Here is a 21860-nt window from a genome sequence, read left to right as displayed (position 1 = left end):
GTACGTCTCTGCCTCTGATCTTTCACCACAGCGTCAAAAAACGTCCACATCACACAAGTGACAAGTATCAGAGAAGGAGAGTCACATTCTAGGAAGAACTTCAGAGAAGGACGTTGTGTTTCAGTTCCAGTTAAACCCACATCTCTGCCTTTAAATATCTGACAACAACTGGACTTGGATTCCCGTGATCACACTCAAACTCAAACTCCCATCAAACCAGGTCTTTTGTAATGGTTTGGATTGAGAGAGACCTCCACACTTCAGTCTACTTAGACCTTTGTCTCTGACCTTTGATGGTCAGTCTGTTGTGTTGTTGTTGTTGTATGAATGCAGCAGCACCACAGGAAACTCTCTGACTCTGAGTTTCCTTCCGGCCAAGGTACAGCAAACAAAAACAGACTAAAGCGAGTGAGCGAGGCTCTCAAACCATAATGGGTTGATGCAAATAAAAAAAAAAAGGAGGAAGTGCTCAGCCCCGCAGATCAGTAGATGCTTGGGGTTATGTTTCAACAGCTGGGATTGTGTCAGAGCACGCCGAGGGGATTGTTGTTCTTCACATCTTTCACTCCAGCTCCTCTCTTGTGGTGTGTGTGTTTTTCTTTTTTGTCAGCGCGGTCCAGGAGTGTGATGCCCGGAGAGGGAGGCGCCAGCCCGGGCTCGCCGCGCTCCTCCAGGTCCATGGAGCGGCCCCTGAAGGCCGGCTGGCTCAAGAAGCAGCAGAGGTCTCTGGTGAAGAACTGGCAGCATCGTTACTTTGTGCTGAGGGGAAGCGCGTTGACCTACTACAAAGATGACAAGGAGACAACTGTCCAGGTGAGACATGCTCATACTTCTCATTGGAGTCGGGATTTAAAGCTTTTTTCTTATTTGTATGAAACACATGAGCCTCCACCTCCAGCCATTAATATAAAAGTCATTTAATCTATCATTGAAAGTCTTTTAAGAGCTTTTAATCTATCTATCTATCTATCTATCTATCTATCTATCTATCTATCTATCTATCTATCTATCTATCTATCTATCTATCTATCTATCTATCTATCTATCTATCTATCTATCTATCTATCTATCTATCTATCTATCTACCTTCTATCTATCTATCTATCTATCTATCTATCTATCTATCTATCTATCTATCTATCTATCTATCTATCTATCTATCTATCTATCTATCTATCTATCCATCCATCCATCCATCCATCCATCCATCCATCCATCCATCCATCCATCCATCTATCTATCTATCTATCTATCTATCTATCTATCTATCTATCTATCTATCTATCTATCTATCTATCTATCTATCTATCTATCTATCTATCTATCTATCTATCTATCTATCTATTTAAGTGGGTCAACAGTTGTGTTGCTAACTTGTGCAAACTTCCTGTAAAGTGTTTGAAACAGCACACAGATCTGCTGCCATTTAACTTTTAAGACACGTTTTACTTACTTTTCTCTTCCAAACAAACTGCTTGAGCTTGTCGTTGCTACACGTACACGCCTCCGCCTTCTCTGTCATTAGGCTGTTATTACGTATGTGTGTGTGTGTCTGTGTGAGTCTCGACACATTGACATTGTGCAACTTGTGGGGAAACGATTGCAGTGCAGAGATTATTATTATAATTGCTCCCACATGCTGTGTGTCTGCACACAGGTCTGCCTCTTCTGTTTATGCATCTTTAGAAACCTATTGACAACAGAACCTCACTGTTGTACTGAAACAGTGTGGAAAATTCTGACTGAAAATAATGAATGAATGCTATGTTTGTAGCCTTTCTGGAGCGAATCAATGGTTAAAGGTGCATTATGTAATAAATCTAACGCAACTGGTCGTAAAATATGTCACAGAGACTCAGGAATAATGTTCATATAACATACTGAACAACAACAGCACAGCCAAAATATTTGCATTAAAAAATATTTTGCAGACTGCAAATCATGTTTATGTTTTGAAATCATGTTTTGGCATGTGGCGCCACCTACCGCCGTCTACCAATCGTTGCAGTCAGTAGATTCTCAGGTGCCGAGCAACCCACGGGTTGCCAGTTACAATACATCCGAGCCACAATGGCGGAGGAAACGTAAACCTAAAAGACCTCGGTATTTTGAATTTGAGTGCAGTAACCGTTTTTTGGCCACATTCTTACATATGGCACCTTTAAATATAAAGAAATGTCTGTTAGATTCAAACCAAGTCATAACACTGATGTACTGAATTGAACCTCTGATGACCTCCCACTGATTTACAGCCGCCCCTTCCTCCGCTGCACACAACTCGCTCTCTGTGTTTCCTAATATAGCATTGTTTAGCCCCCCCCCCCCCCTCCCTCGTGCTGCACACAGTACGTCATTTGTTTTATGTGAAGACAGACGGAGGAGCAATAAAGCGGCTCCTTTCTCCCATCACTCTCTCAGTCAGGTCTGATAGTTTTGCTTGACAGAGCCTGTGTCAGAAATAATGTTACATCATGTCTTTTCACGAAGACCAAACAGGGGCAGAAAAAAATCAGCAGCAGTTACACACTGCAGCTTTAAGGCTATGGCGGATTCTGCATAGGTCACACCATTTCTGACCTATGATATGGAGTATTATTAGTATTATTTTCTTCCCTTCCCTCTGCTTCTCGCTAAGAAATGAGAGTTTGTGAAACAGAAAAGCAGGGAAGAGTTCATGCAAATTTAAACAATAATAATAATTATATAATGATTATATTTTCACTCGGGGACATATTAAACAGGAAGATGATGGCTCAAAAATCCCCTAAACATCTGAGTAAATTCTACTTTAGATCTCACTCTATAAAGAGAAACAAATGGTAGAGGAGTGGCCTGTGATTCAAACAATGAACAGAGATAAACATCTTCTTTTTTTATTTACCAGTGTACAGCACAATCACATCTGCCTTTGGTGAAGTCATTCCCAGAGAGTGGGTCCACACCCACAGATGCATTTGCTTGAGATGTTTATATATATATATACAGTGCCTTGTGAAAGTATCCGGCCCCCTTGAACTTTTCAACCTTTTGCCACATTTGAGGCTTTCAAACATAAAGTTATAAAATTGAAATTTTTTGTCAAGAATCAACAACAAGTGGGACACACGTGAATTGGAACCAAATTCATTGGATAATTTATACTTTTTTAACAAATAAAAAACTGAAAAGTGGTTGCGTGCAATATTATTCGGCCCCTTTACTTTCAGTGCAGCAAACTCACTCCAGAAGTTCAGTTAGGATCTCTGAATGATCCAATGTTGTCCTAAATGACTGATGATGATAAATAGAATCCACCTGTGTGTAATCAGGTCTCTGTATAAATGCAGCTGCTCTGTGATAGTCTCAGGATTCTGTTTAAAGCGCAGAGAGCCTCATGAAGACCAAGGAACACACCAGGCAGGTCAGAGATACTGTTGTGGAGAAGTTTAAAGCTGGATTTGGATACAAAAAGATTTCCCAAGCTTTAAACATTGCAAGGAGCACTGTGCAAGCAATCATATTTAGAAGGAAGGAGTATCAGACCACTGCAAATCTACCAAGACCCGGCCGTCCCTCCAAACTTTCATCTCGAACAAGGAGAAGACTGATCAGAGATGCAGCCAAGAGGCCCATGATCACTCTGGATGAACTGCAGAGATCTACAGCTGAGGTGGGAGAGTCTGTCCATAGGACAACAATCAGTCGTACACTGCACAAATCTGGCCTTTATGGAAGAGCGGCAAGAAGGAAGCCATTTCTCAAAGAAATCCATAAAAAGTCTCGTTTAATGTTTGCCACAAGCCACCTGGGAGACACACCAAACATGTGGAAGAAGCTGCTCTGGTCAGATGAAACCAAAATTGAACTTTTTGGCCACAATGCAAAACGATATGTTTGGCGTAAAAGCAACACAGCTCATCACCCTGAACACACCATCCCCACTGTCAAACATGGTGGCGGCAGCATCATGGTTTGGGCCTGCTTTTCTACAGCAGGGACACGGAAGATGGTTAAAATTGATGGGAAGATGGATGGAGCCAAATACAGGACCATTCTGGAAGAAAACCTGTTGGAGTCTGCAAAAGACCTGAGACTGGGACGGAGATTTATCTTCCAACAGGACAATGATCCTAAACATAAAGCCAAATCTACAATGGAATGGTTCACAAATAAACGTATCCAGGTGTTAGAATGGCCCAGTCAAAGTCCAGACCTGAATCCAATCGAGAATCTGTGGAAAGAGCTGAAGACTGCTGTTCACAAACGCTCTCCATCCAACCTCACTGAGCTCGAGCTGTTTTGCAAGGAAGAATGGGCAAGAATTCCAGTCTCTCGATGTGCAAAACTGATAGAGACATATCCCAAGCGACTTGCAGCTGTAATTGCAGCAAAAGGTGGCGCTACAAAGTATTAACGCAAGGGGGCCGAATAATATTGCACGCCCCATTTTTCAGTTTTTTATTTGTTAAAAAAGTTTAAATTATCCAATGAATTTGGTTCCACTTCACGATTGTGTCCCACTTGTTGTTGATTCTTGACAAAAAATTTCAATTTTATATCTTTATGTTTGAAGCCTCAAATGTGGCAAAAGTTTGAAAAGTTCAAAGGGGCCGGATACTTTCACAAGGCACTGTATATATTTTTTTCTACTCTTGATGACCACTCAGAGGTTTACACTACAGTTTTTCTGCCATTCACTCCCATTCACTCACACATTTTCATACATGTGCAGAGCATTCTTCTGTCACTCCTCTCTCATACACATTCACACGCTGCCGGCACAGGTGCAACATGGGGGAATGTACCATTAGAACACTGGAAATGGGCCTCTATACACTTATGTACATATTCCATTAAAAACCAGACGTTTGCAGCTGGAATAGTCATTTACCACTTTAACAATGTGTATTTCTGATTCATTTAATCTTATATTCATTGAAAAAAAAAAAGTGCTTTTCCTTCAACTTCCTTGATCGGTAGTGAGTTAGGGTTAGTCCACCATGTGAGCATGTTATTTTTTTTTCCAGCTTCTCCAGTTTCACATTTCATCTGTACTTCCCTCTCTTCATTGGTTCCCTGTGTGTTTTACAATTGCTTTTTATTTTTATTTTTTATTATTGTTTATAAATGTCTGAATGGTCCGGCTCCACCTTACCTCTCTGATCTGCTTCAGGCATAATGGTACGTTCCCTCTCGGGCCCTAGAGTCGGCCGACCTCCTGACCTTAGGGGCGATCGAGCGTTTGCAGTCGCAGGAATGATCTCTGGAATTCTAACTGTTAGGCCGGAGTCTTCTCTTCCTGTTTTTGAAATCTCTTTTAAAGACACATTGGTTTTCATTTGTTCTTCATTCGTGTCCCCCACCTTTAGGATGTTAATGACTGTGTGTGTGTGTGTGTGTGTGTCCAGGGAATCATCCAGCTACGATTCACCAAAGTTAACGAACTCCCTTCAACCTCTGATGACCCCGGAAAGTTCTTTTTTGAGATCATTCCACGTAAGCATATATATATATATATATGTACTGTATATATTATATGAAAACCAGTTTTTGAAATGTTCTCTGGTCCATTTTGGGTTAACGTCTGACTTCTTGAATCTTGAATCTTGTCTGCGTGTTTCTATAAAAGCTTATCTGGACGACAGGACGTTAGAAAGTGCAAGGAAACGATAAGAATCTCAGCCGCTTCCACTCATTTCACAGGTTCGACTGTTGACAGAGAGCGATGTCCGTATGTGTTCATGGCAAACTCCCAGAGCGACATGGAGGAGTGGGTACGAGCTCTGCGCAGAGTCGTCGGAGTACAGACCAGTGGAGGTTTGGTAAAATCTTTAAATGTTACCAAAAGACTGTTTCTAATTTCTGTGATTATGTTCATCCAGAGGTGGAAACATTGTGTTTCTATGCAAAAAAAAGTAGCTTTACTCAGAGTATAAGTTACTTTAAGTTTTAGTTTTGTTTTTTTTAACAAGGTTCTTTCTTGTGTTGTAAAAAGGACTGAATTGTTTTGAATTAAAGTCAAACTTTTACAAATTAAAGTTCTGACAAAATAAAACATGTAAACATTAATGTTATGTGTCAGTCAAAATGGGTCAAAGGACACAAATGATTTAACTTTAACTTTATTATTTTATTTTATTTGTTTACTCAGTAACGGTCGTGATTTTAAATGTAAATTCAGTAATGTCCAAAAAACATACTTAAAGGCAACATATGTAAGAATGTGGCCAAAAACAGTTACTACATTCAAATTCAAAATACAGAGGTCTTTTAGGTTTCGTTTTCTGACGTAACTGGCAACCCGTGGTTGCTCGGCAGCTGAGACTCTACTGACTGCAATGATTGGTAGACGGCGGTAGGTGGCGCCACATGCCAAAAACATGATTTCAAAACATAAACATGATTTGCAGTCTGCAAATTATATTTTTTAATGCAAATATTTTGTCTGTACTGTTGTTGTTGGTGAGTTCAGTTTGTTATATGAACATTATTCCTGAGTCTCTGTGACATATTAGGAGGATTTTATGGCCAGTTGCTTTAGATTTATTACATAATGCACCTTTAATTAAAAGTAAAATGTTAAAAACTTCTTTAAAAAGTACAAGTATACAAAAAAACCTACTTATTTACAGTAACAGTGAGTAAACACCACATAAGACAAACATAATTGTTTGATGGTTTTATTTACGATGCAAAACTTTATTGACAGTTATAACTGGATAGGACGCTCCGTTAAAAAGTGGATAGGTGAACAAAACTGTAAAAAAAACAAACAAGAAAAAGCTAAATATTTATAAAGTTGGGTCTGTTTTTTTAGCTTTTGAGTAACACAATAAATAAACATGTTAAAGTGACGATTCAGATTGTCTCACGTCATTTATCACGTGCGTGCGTCTCCTCCTCAGTGTTTGAGAAGAGCCTCATCGACACGGTGACGTACGAGCAGCGCTTCGGGCCTCGCATGGTGCCCATCCTGGTGCAGAAGTGTGTGGAGTTCATTAAAGAGCACGGGCTGGATGAAGAGGGCATCTTCCGCCTGCCCGGACAGGACAACGCCGTCAAACAGTTCAGGGACGCCTTCGACGCAGGAGAGAGGCCGTCCTTCCCCAGGTAAGAACACACTCGCTCTCCTCTTACCATACAAACGCACAACTGCGAAGCCAAAGTCGACAAAAATATGTATAAATGGTGGTTTTGTGAGGAAACGTCCTGTGAGTTTTGGAGCTTTTGCCCATATTTCCAGCATAACTTTCAATATCTGACTTTCTATGTTAACCCTTTAAGGTACTACTCAACCATTTGGTCGCCCACACACTTGTCACTTGTTCTGAATGTTGGGGTCTAATTAAAAAGAAATGCTTTTTTCTTGGTGCGTACCTTAAAGGGTTAAAATAGTGTATTAACAATGTAAAATGAAGAAAAACAAAATTTTATTTAGCAAGATGAAGAGTCTGTGTGTTAACTTTGACATTTGAACTATACAAAACATTGAAAGGAACATCTGTGTCCAAAAACAGGCCAGAAAATTACAGAAAACTACACTACCGTTCAAAAGTTTGGGGTCACCTATACAATTTTTTTGTGTTTTCCATTAAAAGTCACACTTTTATTCATCAAAAGAGTTGAAAAATGAATAGAAAATATAGACAAGACATTGACAAGATTAAAAATAGTGATTTTTATTCCAAATAATAATTTTGCCCTTTCGTCAAAGAACCAGCAAAACAGTTTTCAGCTGTGCTAACATGATTGCGCAAGGGTTTTCAAGGGTTCTCTAATCATCCAATAGCCTTCGAACGTGATTAGCAAACACAATGTACCATTAGAACACTGGAAATGGGCCTCTATACACCTATGTACATATTCCATTAAAAAACAGACGCTTGCAGCTAGAATAGTCGTACATAATAATATGTATAAAAGAGTGGATTTTTGGTTATATAAACCCATAAATACTACACAGTGTCCCTTTCAAAGAATGAATTGATTTAGCAAAGTTGTATGAGGAGACTTCACTGCCACAGAACATCCGGTGAAAATGGCCTGACTTTTATCAATCAACAGCATCAGTGGGTCGTGTTGAGATGTGAGAGGCGAGAAGATGCAGAGAGACTGATACACTTCTTTCTGCTCACACAGCTGAAGCCAACACCACATCCTGTTCTGACAGGAAGACAAGAGAGTGTCTGTATTACTCAACATCACAGGCTCTTCTGACAGAGAACGACCGATTATAACCATACACTGTATTTTAAAATGAATTAAATTGTATTTATAACATCAGTAAACTGAGGAGTTAATGGTCTTCTTCACAGAACACGATGTCACTTTTGTCAAATCATGAAAACAACATGAAAATAACAGAAGACAATTTTGCAGCTAAATTTCCCTTCTCAGGTGCAGGTCTTCAGCTGGTGATGAATTATTATTTTCTATACTGCTTTGTTGAAGAAGTGTATGTTAAAATGTACAGTATATACAGAGACGAGCACAGCTGATCACCCGCACACTTGTGGCCCTATATATGACGTTTTTGACCAATTTTGACCATTTTTGTACATCATGCTATACTATGACATTTTTGACCATTTGTGTACGACATACTAAACTACAATGTTTTTGACCATTTTTCGACGACATACTATACTATGACGTTTTTGACCAATTTTGACCATTTTTGTATGACATACTAAACTATGACGTTTTTGACCATTTTTGGACGACATACTATACTATGACATTTTTGACCAATTTTGACCATTTTTGGACGACATACTATACTATGACTTTTTTGACCATTTTTGGACGACATACTATACTATGACTTTTTTGACCATTTTTGTACGACATACTATACTATGACGTTTTTGACCAATTTTGACAATTTTTGGACGACATACAATACTATGACGTTTTTAGCCATTTTTGTATGACATACTAAACTATGACGTTTTTGACCATTTTTGTACGACATACTATACTATGAAATTTTTGACCATTTTTGTAAGACATACTATACTATGACATTTTTGACCAATTTTGACCATTTTTGTATGACATACTATACTATGACATTTTTAGCCATTTTTGTATGACATACTAAACTATGACGTTTTTGACCATTTTTGTACGACATACTATACTATGACGTTTTTGACCAATTTTGACAATTTTTGGACGACATACAATACTATGACGTTTTTAGCCATTTTTGTATGACATACTAAACTATGACGTTTTTGACCATTTTTGTACGTCATGCTATACTATGACATTTTTGACCATTTTTGTACGACATACTAAACTACAATGTTTTTGACCATTTTTCGACGACATACTATACTATGACGTTTTTGACCAATTTTGACCATTTTTGTATGACATACTAAACTATGACGTTTTTGACCATTTTTGGACGACATACTATACTATGACATTTTTGACCAATTTTGACCATTTTTGGACGACATACTATACTATGATGTTTTTGACCATTTTTGTAGGACATACTATACTATGACATTTTTGACCAATTTTGACCATTTTTGGACGACACTATACTATGACGTTTTTGACTATTTTTGGACGACATACTATACTATGACGTTTTTGACCATTTTTGGATGACATACTATACTATGGCGTTTTTCACCATTTTTGTAAGACATACTATGCTATGACGTTTTTCACCATTTTTGGACGACATGCTATACTATGACGTTTTTGACCAATTTTGACCATTTTTGGACGACATACTATACTATGACATTTTTGACCATTTTTGGACGACATACTATACTATGACTTTTTTGACCATTTTTGGATGACAAACTATACTATGACTTTTTTGACCATTTTTGTACGACATACTATACTATGACGTTTTTGACCAATTTTGACAATTTTTGTACGACATACTATACTATGACGTTTTTGACCAATTTTGACAATTTTTGGACGACATACAATACAATGACATCTTTAGCCATTTTTGTATGACATACTAAACTATGACGTTTTTGACCATTTTTGTACGACATACTATACTATGACGTTTTTGACCATTTATGTAAGACATACTATACTATGACATTTTTGACCAATTTTGACCATTTTTGTATGACATACTATACTATGACATTTTTAGCCATTTTTGTATGACATACTAAACTATGACGTTTTTGACCATTTTTGTACGACATACTATACTATGATGTTTGTGACCATTTTTGTAAGACATACTATACTATGACGTTTTTGACCATTTTTGGATGACATACTATACTATGATGTTTTTGACAAATTTCGACCATTTTTGGACGACATACTATACTATGGCGTTTTTCACCATTTTTGTAAGACATACTATGCTATGACGTTTTTCACCATTTTTGGACTACATGCTATACTATGACGTTTTTGACCAATTTTGACCATTTTTGGACGACATACTATACTATGACATTTTTGACCATTTTTGGACGACATACTATACTATGACTTTTTTGACCATTTTTGGACGACATACTATACTATGACTTTTTTGACCATTTTTGTACGACATACTATACTATGACGTTTTTGACCAATTTTGACAATTTTTGTACGACATACTATACTATGACGTTTTTGACCAATTTTGACAATTTTTGGACGACATACAATACTATGACGTTTTTAGCCATTTTTGTATGACATACTAAACTATGACATTTTTGACTATTTTTGTACGACATACTTTACTATGACGTTTTTGACCATTTTTGTAAGACATACTATACTATGACATTTTTGACCAATTTTGACCATTTTTGTATGACATACTAAACTATGACGTTTTTGACCATTTTTGTACGACATACTATACTATGATGTTTGTGACCATTTTTGTAAGACATACTATACTATGACGTTTTTGACCATTTTTGGATGACATACTATACTATGATGTTTTTGACAAATTTCGACCATTTTTGGACGACATACTATACTATGGCGTTTTTCACCATTTTTGTAAGACATACTATGCTATGACGTTTTTCACCATTTTTGGACGACATGCTATACTATGACGTTTTTGACCAATTTTGACCATTTTTGGACGACATACTATGCTATGACGTTTTTCACCATTTTTGGACGACATGCTATGCTATGACGTTTTTGACCATTTTTGGACGACATACTATACTATGACTTTTTTGACCATTTTTGGACGACATACTATACTATGACTTTTTTGACCATTTTTGGACGTCATACTTTACTATGACTTTTTTGACCATTTTTGGACGACATACTATACTATGACTTTTTTGACCATTTTTGGACGACATACTATACTATGACGTTTTTGACCATTTTTGTAAGACATTCTATACTATGACATTTTTGACCAATTTTGACCATTTTTGTATGACATACTATACTATGACATTTTTAGCCATTTTTGTATGACATACTTAACTATGACGTTTTTGACCATTTTTGTACGACATACTATACTATGATGTTTGTGACCATTTTTGTAAGACATACTATACTATGACGTTTTTGACCATTTTTGGACGACATACTATACTATGACTTTTTTGACCATTTTTGGACGACATACTATACTATGACTTTTTTGACCATTTTTGGACGACATACTATACTATGACTTTTTTTTACCATTTTTGGACGACATACTATACTATAACTTTTTTGACCATTTTTGGACGACATACTATACTATGACGTTTTTGACCATTTTTGTAAGACATACTATACTATGACATTTTTGACCAATTTTGACCATTTTTGTATGACATACTATACTATGACATTTTTAGCCATTTTTGTATGACATACTAAACTATGACGTTTTTGACCATTTTGTACGACATACTATACTATGATGTTTGTGACCATTTTTGTAAGACATACTATACTATGACGTTTTTGACCATTTTTGGATGACATACTATACTATGATGTTTTAGACAAATTTCGACCATTTTTGGACGACATACTATACTATGGCGTTTTTCACCATTTTTGTAAGACATACTATGCTATGACGTTTTTCACCATTTTTGGACGACATGCTATACTATGACGTTTTTGACCAATTTTGACCATTTTTGGACGACATACTATACTATGACTTTTTTGACCATTTTTGGACGACATACTATACTATGACTTTTTTGACCATTTTTGTAAGATATACTATACTATGACGTTTTTGACCAATTTTGACAATTTTGTACGACATAATATATTATGACGTTTTTGACCATTTTTGACAATTTTTGGACGACATACAATACTATGACGTTTTTAGCCATTTTTGTATGACATACTATACTATGACGTTTTTGACCATTTTTGTACGACATACTATACTATGACGTTATTGACCATTTTGTAAGACATACTATACTATGACATTTTTGACCAATTTTGACCATTTTTGTATGACATACTATACTATGACATTTTTAGCCATTTTTGTATGACATACTAAACTATGACGTTTTTGACCATTTTTGTACGACATACTATACTATGATGTTTGTGACCATTTTTGTAAGACATACTATACTATGACATTTTTGACCAATTTTGACCATTTTTGGACGACATACTATACTATGACGTTTTTGACTATTTTTGGACGACATACTATACTATGACGTTTTTGACCATTTTTGAATGACATACTATACTATGATGTTTTTGACAAATTTCGACCATTTTTGGACGACATACTATACTATGGCGTTTTTCACCATTTTTGTAAGACATACTATACTATGACGTTTTTCACCATTTTTGGACGACATGCTATACTATGACGTTTTTGACCAATTTTGACAATTTTTAGACGACATACAATACTATGACATTTTTGACCATTTTTGGACGACATACTATACTATGACTTTTTTGACCATATTTGGACGACATACTATACTATGACTTTTTTGACCATTTTTGGACGACATACTATACTATGACGTTTTTGACCAATTTTGACAATTTTTGGACGACATACAATACTATGACGTTTTTAGCCATTTTTGTATGACATACTAAACTATGACGTTTTTGACCATTTTTGTACGACATACTATACTATGACGTTTTTGACCATTTTTGTACGACATACTATACTATGACATTTTTAGCCATTTTTGTATGACATACTAAACTATGACGTTTTTGACCATTTTTGTACGACTGCTATACTATGATGTTTGTGACCATTTTTGTAAGACATACTATACTATGACGTTTTTGACCATTTTTGGATGACATACTATACTATGATGTTTTTGACAAATTTCGACCATTTTTGGACGACATACTATACTATGGCGTTTTTCACCATTTTTGTAAGACATACTATGCTATGACGTTTTTGACCATTTTTGGACGACATACTATACTATGACTTTTTTGACCATTTTTGGACGACATACTATACTATGACTTTTTTGACCATTTTTGGACGACATACTATACTATGACTTTTTTTTACCATTTTTGGACGACATACTATACTATGACTTTTTTGACCATTTTTGGACGACATACTATACTATGACGTTTTTGACCATTTTTGTAAGACATACTATACTATGACATTTTTGACCAATTTTGACCATTTTTGTATGACATACTATACTATGACATTTTTAGCCATTTTTGTATGACATACTAAACTATGACGTTTTTGACCATTTTTGTACGACATACTATACTATGATGTTTGTGACCATTTTTGTAAGACATACTATACTATGACGTTTTTGACCATTTTTGGATGACATACTATACTATGATGTTTTTGACAAATTTCGACCATTTTTGGACGACATACTATACTATGGCGTTTTTCACCATTTTTGTAAGACATACTATGCTATGACGTTTTTCACCATTTTTGGACGACATGCTATACTATGACGTTTTTGACCAATTTTGACCATTTTTGGACGACATACTATACTATGACTTTTTTGACCATTTTTGGACGACATACTATACTATGACTTTTTTGACCATTTTTGTAAGACATACTATACTATGACTTTTTTGACCATTTTTGGACGACATACTATACTATGACGTTTTTGACCAATTTTGACAATTTTTGGACGACATACAATACTATGACGTTTTTAGCCATTTTTGTATGACATACTAAACTATGACGTTTTTGACCATTTTTGTACGACATACTATACTATGACGTTTTTGACCATTTTTGTACGACATACTATACTATGACATTTTTGACCAATTTTGACCATTTTTGTATGACATACTAAACTATGACGTTTTTGACCATTTTTGTACGACATGCTATACTATGACATTTTTGACCATTTTTGTACGACATACTAAACTACAATGTTTTTGACCATTTTTCGACGACATACTATACTATGACGTTTTTGACCAATTTTGACCATTTTTGTATGACACTAAACTATGATATTTTTGACCAATTTTGACCATTTTTGTATGACATACTATACTATGACATTTTTAGCCATTTTTGTATGACATACTAAACTATGACGTTTTTGACCATTTTTGTACGACATACTATACTATGACATTTTTGACCAATTTTGACCATTTTTGGACGACATACTATACTATGATGTTTTTGACCATTTTTGTAAGACATACTATACTATGACATTTTTGACCAATTTTGACCATTTTTGGACGACATACTATACTATGGCGTTTTTCACCATTTTTGTAAGACATACTATACTATGACGTTTTTGACCAATTTTGACCATTTTTGTATGATATGCTATACTATGACGTTTTTGACCGTTTTTGGTCGACATACTATATATACTATGACATTTTTGAACAATTTTGGACCAAATTTTTTTTCTCCAAAAATGGTCACATTTTGGAGACATAGTATAGTATGACGTACTGCATAGTATAGTGTGACGTTTTTGTCAAGTTTTGGACCAAAAAAACGTTTTTCAAAAAAATTGTCAGAATCAAAAACGACATAGTATAGTATGTCGTTTTTGTCCAATTTTGGACCAAATCTTTTTTTCTCCAAAAATGGTCACATTTTGGAGACATAGTATAGTATGACGTACTTCATAGTATAGTGTGACGTTTTTGTCAAGTTTTGGACCAAAAAAACGTTTTTCAAAAAAATTGTCAGAATCAAAAACGACATAGTATAGTATGTCGTTTTTGTCCAATTTTGGACCAAATTTTTTTTCTCCAAAAATGGTCACATTTTGGAGACATAGTATAGTTTGACGTACTGCATAGTATAGTGTGACGTTTTTGTCAAGTTTTGGACCAAAAAAACGTTTTTCAAAAAAATTGTCAGAATCAAAAACGACATAGTATAGTATGTCGTTTTTGTCCAATTTTGGACCAAATTTTTTTTCTCCAAAAATGGTCACATTTTGGAGACATAGTATAGTATGACGTACTGCATAGTATAGTGTGACGTTTTTGTCAAGTTTTGGACCAAAAAAACGTTTTTCAAAAAAAAATTCAGATTTTGGACGACATAGTATAGTATGTCGTTTTTGTCCAATTTTGGACCAAATTTTTTTTCTCCAAAAATGGTCACATTTTGGAGACATAGTATAGTATGACGTACTGCATAGTATAGTGTGACGTTTTTGTCAAGTTTTGGACCAAAAAAACGTTTTTCAAAAAAATTGTCAGAATCAAAAACGACATAGTATAGTATGTCGTTTTTGTCCAATTTTGGACCAAATTTTTTTTCTCCAAAAATGGTCACATTTTACAGACATAGTATAGTATAACGTACGACATAGTATAGTATGACGTTATTGTCAAGTTTTGGACCAAAAAAACGTTTTTCAAAAAAAAATTCAGATTTTGGACGACATAGTATAGTATGTCGTTTTTGTCCAATTTTGGACCAAATTCTTTCTCTCCAAAAATTGTCACATTTTGGAGACATAGTATAGTATGACGTACTGCATAGTATAGTGTGACGTTTTTCTCAAGTTTTTGGGCCAAAAAAACGTTTTTTAAAAAAATTGTCAGAATCAAAAACGACATAGTATAGTATGTCGTTTTTGTCCAATTTTGGACCAAATTTTTTTTCTCCAAAAATGGTCACATTTTGGAGACATAGTATAGTATGACGTACTGCATAGTATAGTGTGACGTTTTTGTCAAGTTTTGGACCAAAAAAACGTTTTTCAAAAAAATTGTCAGAATCAAAAAACGACATAGTATAGTATGTCGTTTTTATCCAATTTTGGACCAAATCTTTTTTTCTCCAAAAATGGTCACATTTTAGAGACATAGTATAGTATGACGTACTGCATAGTATAGTGTGACGTTTTTGTCAAGTTTTGGACCAAAAAACGTTTTTCAAAAAAATTGCCAGAATCAAAAACGACATAGTATAGTATGTCGTTTTTGTCCAATTTTGGACCAAATTTTTTTTCTCCAAAAATGGTCACATTTTGGAGACATAGTATAGTATGACGTACTGCATAGTATAGTGTGACGTTTTTGTCAAGTTTTGGACCAAAAAAACGTTTTTCAAAAAAATTGTCAGAATCAAAAACGACATAGTATAGTATGTCGTTTTTGTTCAATTTTGGACCAAATTTTTTTTCTCCAAAAATGGTCACATTTTACAGACATAGTATAGTATAACGTACGACATAGTATAGTATGACGTTATTGTCAAGTTTTGGACCAAAAAAACGTTTTTCAAAAAAAAATTCAGATTTTGGACGACATAGTATAGTATGTCGTTTTTGTCCAATTTTGGACCAAATTCTTTCTCTCCAAAAATTGTCACATTTTAGAGACATAGTATAGTATGACGTACTGCATAGTATAGTGTGACGTTTTTGTCAAGTTTTGGACCAAAAAAACGTTTTTCAAAAAAATTGTCAGAATCAAAAACGACATAGTATAGTATGTCGTTTTTGTCCAATTTTGGACCAAATTTTTTTTCTCCAAAAATGGTCACATTTTAGAGACATAGTATAGTATGACGTACTGCATAGTATAGTGTGACGTTTTTGTCAAGTTTTGGACCAAAAAAACGTTTTTCAAAAAAATTGTCAGAATCAAAAACGACATAGTATAGTATGTCGTTTTTGTCCAATTTTGGACCAAATTTTTTTTCTCCAAAAATGGTCACATTTTTGAGACATAGTATAGTATGACGTACTGCATAGTATAGTGTGACGTTTTTGTCAAGTTTTGGACCAAAAAACGTTTTTCAAAAAAAAATTCAGATTTTGGACGACATAGTATGTCTTTTTTGTCCAATTTTGGACCAAATTTTTTTTCTCCAAAAATGGTCACATTTTACAGACATAGTATAGTATAACGTACGACATAGTATAGTATGACGTTATTGTCAAGTTTTGGACCAAAAAAACGTTTTTCAAAAAAAAATTCAGATTTTGGACGACATAGTATAGTATGTCGTTTTTGTCCAATTTTGGACCAAATTCTTTCTCTCCAAAAATTGTCACATTTTGGAGACATAGTATAGTATGACGTACTGCATAGTATAGTGTGACGTTTTTGTCAAGTTTTTGGGCCAAAAAAACGTTTTTCAAAAAAATTGTCAGAATCAAAAACGACATAGTATAGTATGTCGTTTTTGTCCAATTTTGGACCAAATCTTTTTTTCTCCAAAAATGGTCACATTTTGGAGACATAGTATAGTATGACGTACTGCATAGTATAGTGTGACGTTTTTGTCAAGTTTTGGACCAAAAAAACGTTTTTCAAAAAAATTGTCAGAATCAAAAACGACATAGTATAGTATGTCGTTTTTGTCCAATTTTGGACCAAATCTTTTTTTCTCCAAAAATGGTCACATTTTGGAGACATAGTATAGTATGACGTACTGCATAGTATAGTGTGACGTTTTTGTCAAGTTTTGGACCAAAAAAACGTATTTCAAAAAAATTGTCAGAATCAAAAACGACATAGTATAGTATGTCGTTTTTGTCCAATTTTGGACCAAATTTTTTTTCTCCAAAAATGGTCACATTTTAGAGACATAGTATAGTATGACGTACTGCATAGTATAGTGTGACGTTTTTGTCAAGTTTTGGACCAAAAAAACTTTTTTCAAAAAAATTGTCAGAATCAAAATCGACATAGTATAGTATGTCGTTTTTGTCCAATTTTGGACCAAATCTTTTTTCTCCAAAAATGGTCACATTTTGGAGACATAGTATAGTATGACGTACTGCATAGTATAGTGTGACGTTTTTGTCAAGTTTTGGACCAAAAAAACGTTTTTCAAAAAAATTGTCAGAATCAAAAACGACATAGTATAGTATGTCGTTTTTGTCCAATTTTGGACCAAATTTTTTCTCTCCAAAAATGGTCACATTTTGGAGACATAGTATAGTATGACGTACTACATAGTATAGTGTTACGTTTTCATCAAGTTTTGGACCAGATTCTGGTAGCAGCGGTGGCTCACTTGGTAGAGCATCTACCCCATATGCTGAAGCTGTAGTCCCCGCTGCAGGTGATCCTGGTTCGAATCCTGCATCAAGCGGTCTTTCCTGTGTCTCATCCACCATCTGTCTCCTGTTTCCTGTCTCTCTCCACTATACTATCATTAAAGGCAAAAAGGCACAAACAAATACATATATATAAAAAAAGATCACTTTTTGGACGACATAGTATAGTATGTCGTTTTTGTCCAATTTTGGACCAAATCTTTTTTTCTCCAAAAATGGTCAAATTTTGGAGACATAGTATAGTATGACGTACTACATAGTATAGTGTTACGTTTTCATCAAGTTTTGGACCAGATTCTGGGGGCAGCGGTGGCTCACTTGGTAGAGCATCTACCCCATATGCTGAAGCTGTAGTCCTCGCTGCAGGTGATCCTGGTTCGAATCCTGCACCAAGCGGTCTATCTGTGTGTCATCCACTGTTTCCTGTCTCTCTCCACTATACTATCATTAAAGGCAAAAAGGCACAAACAAATACATATATATAAAAAAAGATCACTTTTTGGACGACATAGTCGTCATAGTATGTCGTTTTTGTCCAATTTTGGACCAAATTTTTTCTCTCCAAAAATAGTTACATTTTGGAGACATAGTATAGTATGACGTATTGCATAGTATAGTGTGACGTTTTTGTCAAGTTTTGGACCAAAAAAACGTTTTTCAAAAAAATTGTCAGAATCAAAAACGACATAGTATAGTATGTCGTTTTTGTCCAATTTTGGACCAAATTTTTTTTCTCCAAAAATGGTCACATTTTAGACACATAGTATAGTATGACGTACTGCATAGTATAGTGTGACGTTTTTGTCAAGTTTTAGACCAAAAAAACGTTTTTCAAAAAAATTGTCAGAATCAAAAACGACATAGTATAGTATGTCGTTTTTGTCCAATTTTGGACCAAATTTTTTTTCTCCAAAAATGGTCACATTTTAGAGACATAGTATAGTATGACGTACTGCATAGTATAGTGTGACGTTTTTGTCAAGTTTTGGACCAAAAAAACGTTTTTCAAAAAAATTGTCAGAATCAAAAACGACATAGTATAGTATGTCGTTTTTGTCCAATTTTGGACCAAATTTTTTTTCTCCAAAAATGGTCACATTTTAGAGACATAGTATAGTATGACGTATTGCATAGTATAGTGTGACGTTTTTGTCAAGTTTTGGACCAAAAAAACGTTTTTCAAAAAAATTGTCAGAATCAAAAACGACATAGTATAGTATGTCGTTTTTGTCCAATTTTGGACCAAATTTTTTTTCTCCAAAAATGGTCACATTTTAGACACATAGTATAGTATGACGTACTGCATAGTATAGTGTGACGTTTTTGTCAAGTTTTGGACCAAAAAAACGTTTTTCAAAAAAATTGTCAGAATCAAAAACGACATAGTATAGTATGTCGTTTTTGTCCAATTTTGGACCAAATTTTTTTTCTCCAAAAATGGTCACATTTTAGAGACATAGTATAGTATGACGTACTGCATAGTATAGTGTGACGTTTTTGTCAAGTTTTGGACCAAAAAAACGTTTTTCAAAAAAATTGTCAGAATCAAAAACGACATAGTATAGTATGTCGTTTTTGTCCAATTTTGGACCAAATTTTTTTTCTCCAAAAATGGTCACATTTTAGAGACATAGTATAGTATGACGTACTGCATAGTATAGTGTGACGTTTTTGTCAAGTTTTGGACCAAAAAAACGTTTTTCAAAAAAATTGTCAGAATCAAAAACGACATAGTATAGTATGTCGTTTTTGTCCAATTTTGGACCAAATTTTTTTTCTCCAAAAATGGTCACATTTTGGAGACATAGTATAGTATGACATACTGCATAGTATAGTGTGACGTTTTTGTCAAGTTTTGGACCAAAAAAACGTTTTTCAAAAAAAAATTCAGATTTTGGACGACATAGTATAGTATGTCGTTTTTGTCCAATTTTGGACCAAATTTTTTTTCTCCAAAAATGGTCACATTTTAGAGACATAGTATAGTATGACGTACTGCATAGTATAGTGTGACGTTTTTGTCAAGTTTTGGACCAAAAAAACGTTTTTCAAAAAAATTGTCAGAATCAAAAACGACATAGTATATAGTATGTCGTTTTTGTCCAATTTTGGACCAAATTTTTTTTCTCCAAAAATGGTCACATTTTAGAGACATAGTATAGTATGACGTACTGCATAGTATAGTGTGACGTTTTTGTCAAGTTTTGGACCAAAAAAACGTTTTTCAAAAAAATTGTCAGAATCAAAAACGACATAGTATAGTATGTCGTTTTTGTCCAATTTTGGACCAAATTTTTTTTCTCCAAAAATGGTCACATTTTAGAGACATAGTATAGTATGACGTACTGCATAGTATAGTGTGACGTTTTTGTCAAGTTTTGGACCAAAAAAAACGTTTTTCAAAAAAATTGTCAGAATCAAAAACGACATAGTATAGTATGTCGTTTTTGTCCAATTTTGGACCAAATTTTTTTTCTCCAAAAATGGTCACATTTTAGAGACATAGTATAGTATGACGTACTGCATAGTATAGTGTGACGTTTTTGTCAAGTTTTGGACCAAAAAAACGTTTTTCAAAAAAATTGTCAGAATCAAAAACGACATAGTATAGTATGTCGTTTTTGTCCAATTTTGGACCAAATTTTTTTTCTCCAAAAATGGTCACATTTTAGAGACATAGTATAGTATGACGTACTGCATAGTATAGTGTGACGTTTTTGTCAAGTTTTGGACCAAAAAAACGTTTTTCAAAAAAATTGTCAGAATCAAAAACGACATAGTATAGTATGTCGTTTTTGTCCAATTTTGGACCAAATTTTTTTTCTCCAAAAATGGTCACAATTTGGAGACATAGTATAGTATGACGTACTGCATAGTATAGTGTGACGTTTTTGTCAAGTTTTGGACCAAAAAAACGTTTTTCAAAAAAATTGTCAGAATCAAAAACGACATAGTATAGTATGTCGTTTTTGTCCAATTTTGGACCAAATTTTTTTTCTCCAAAAATGGTCACATTTTAGAGACATAGTATAGTATGACGTACTGCATAGTATAGTGTGACGTTTTTGTCAAGTTTTGGACCAAAAAAACGTTTTTCAAAAAAATTGTCAGAATCAAAAACGACATAGTATAGTATGTCGTTTTTGTCCAATTTTGGACCAAATTTTTTTTCTCCAAAAATGGTCACATTTTAGAGACATAGTATAGTATGACGTACTGCATAGTATAGTGTGACGTTTTTGTCAAGTTTTGGACCAAAAAAACGTTTTTCAAAAAAATTGTCAGAATCAAAAACGACATAGTATAGTATGTCGTTTTTGTCCAATTTTGGACCAAATTTTTTTT

At 34.5% G+C, this 21860-nt stretch overlaps 1 protein-coding gene across 1 annotated transcript in view; it reads left to right on the top strand.

Annotated features, from left to right (window-relative positions):
- The window catches only part of arhgap25 (Rho GTPase activating protein 25), a gene marked incomplete at both ends in the record, with an annotated part of 34731 nt that overhangs the window by 2880 nt on the left and 9991 nt on the right, over window positions 1-21860 (top strand). The window contains 4 exons of the mRNA XM_083903219.1: window positions 611-813; window positions 5388-5475; window positions 5683-5796; window positions 6885-7089. Of these exons, the coding sequence (XP_083759345.1) occupies window positions 611-813; window positions 5388-5475; window positions 5683-5796; window positions 6885-7089 (610 nt within the window). The remainder of the gene's footprint in view (window positions 1-610; window positions 814-5387; window positions 5476-5682; window positions 5797-6884; window positions 7090-21860) is intronic.

This window comes from Microchirus variegatus, assembly GCF_963457635.1.
Source record: "Microchirus variegatus genome assembly, chromosome: 16".
Lineage (NCBI taxonomy): Eukaryota > Metazoa > Chordata > Actinopteri > Pleuronectiformes > Soleidae > Microchirus > Microchirus variegatus.
This window is presented reverse-complemented; position numbering and strand designations above follow the sequence as displayed.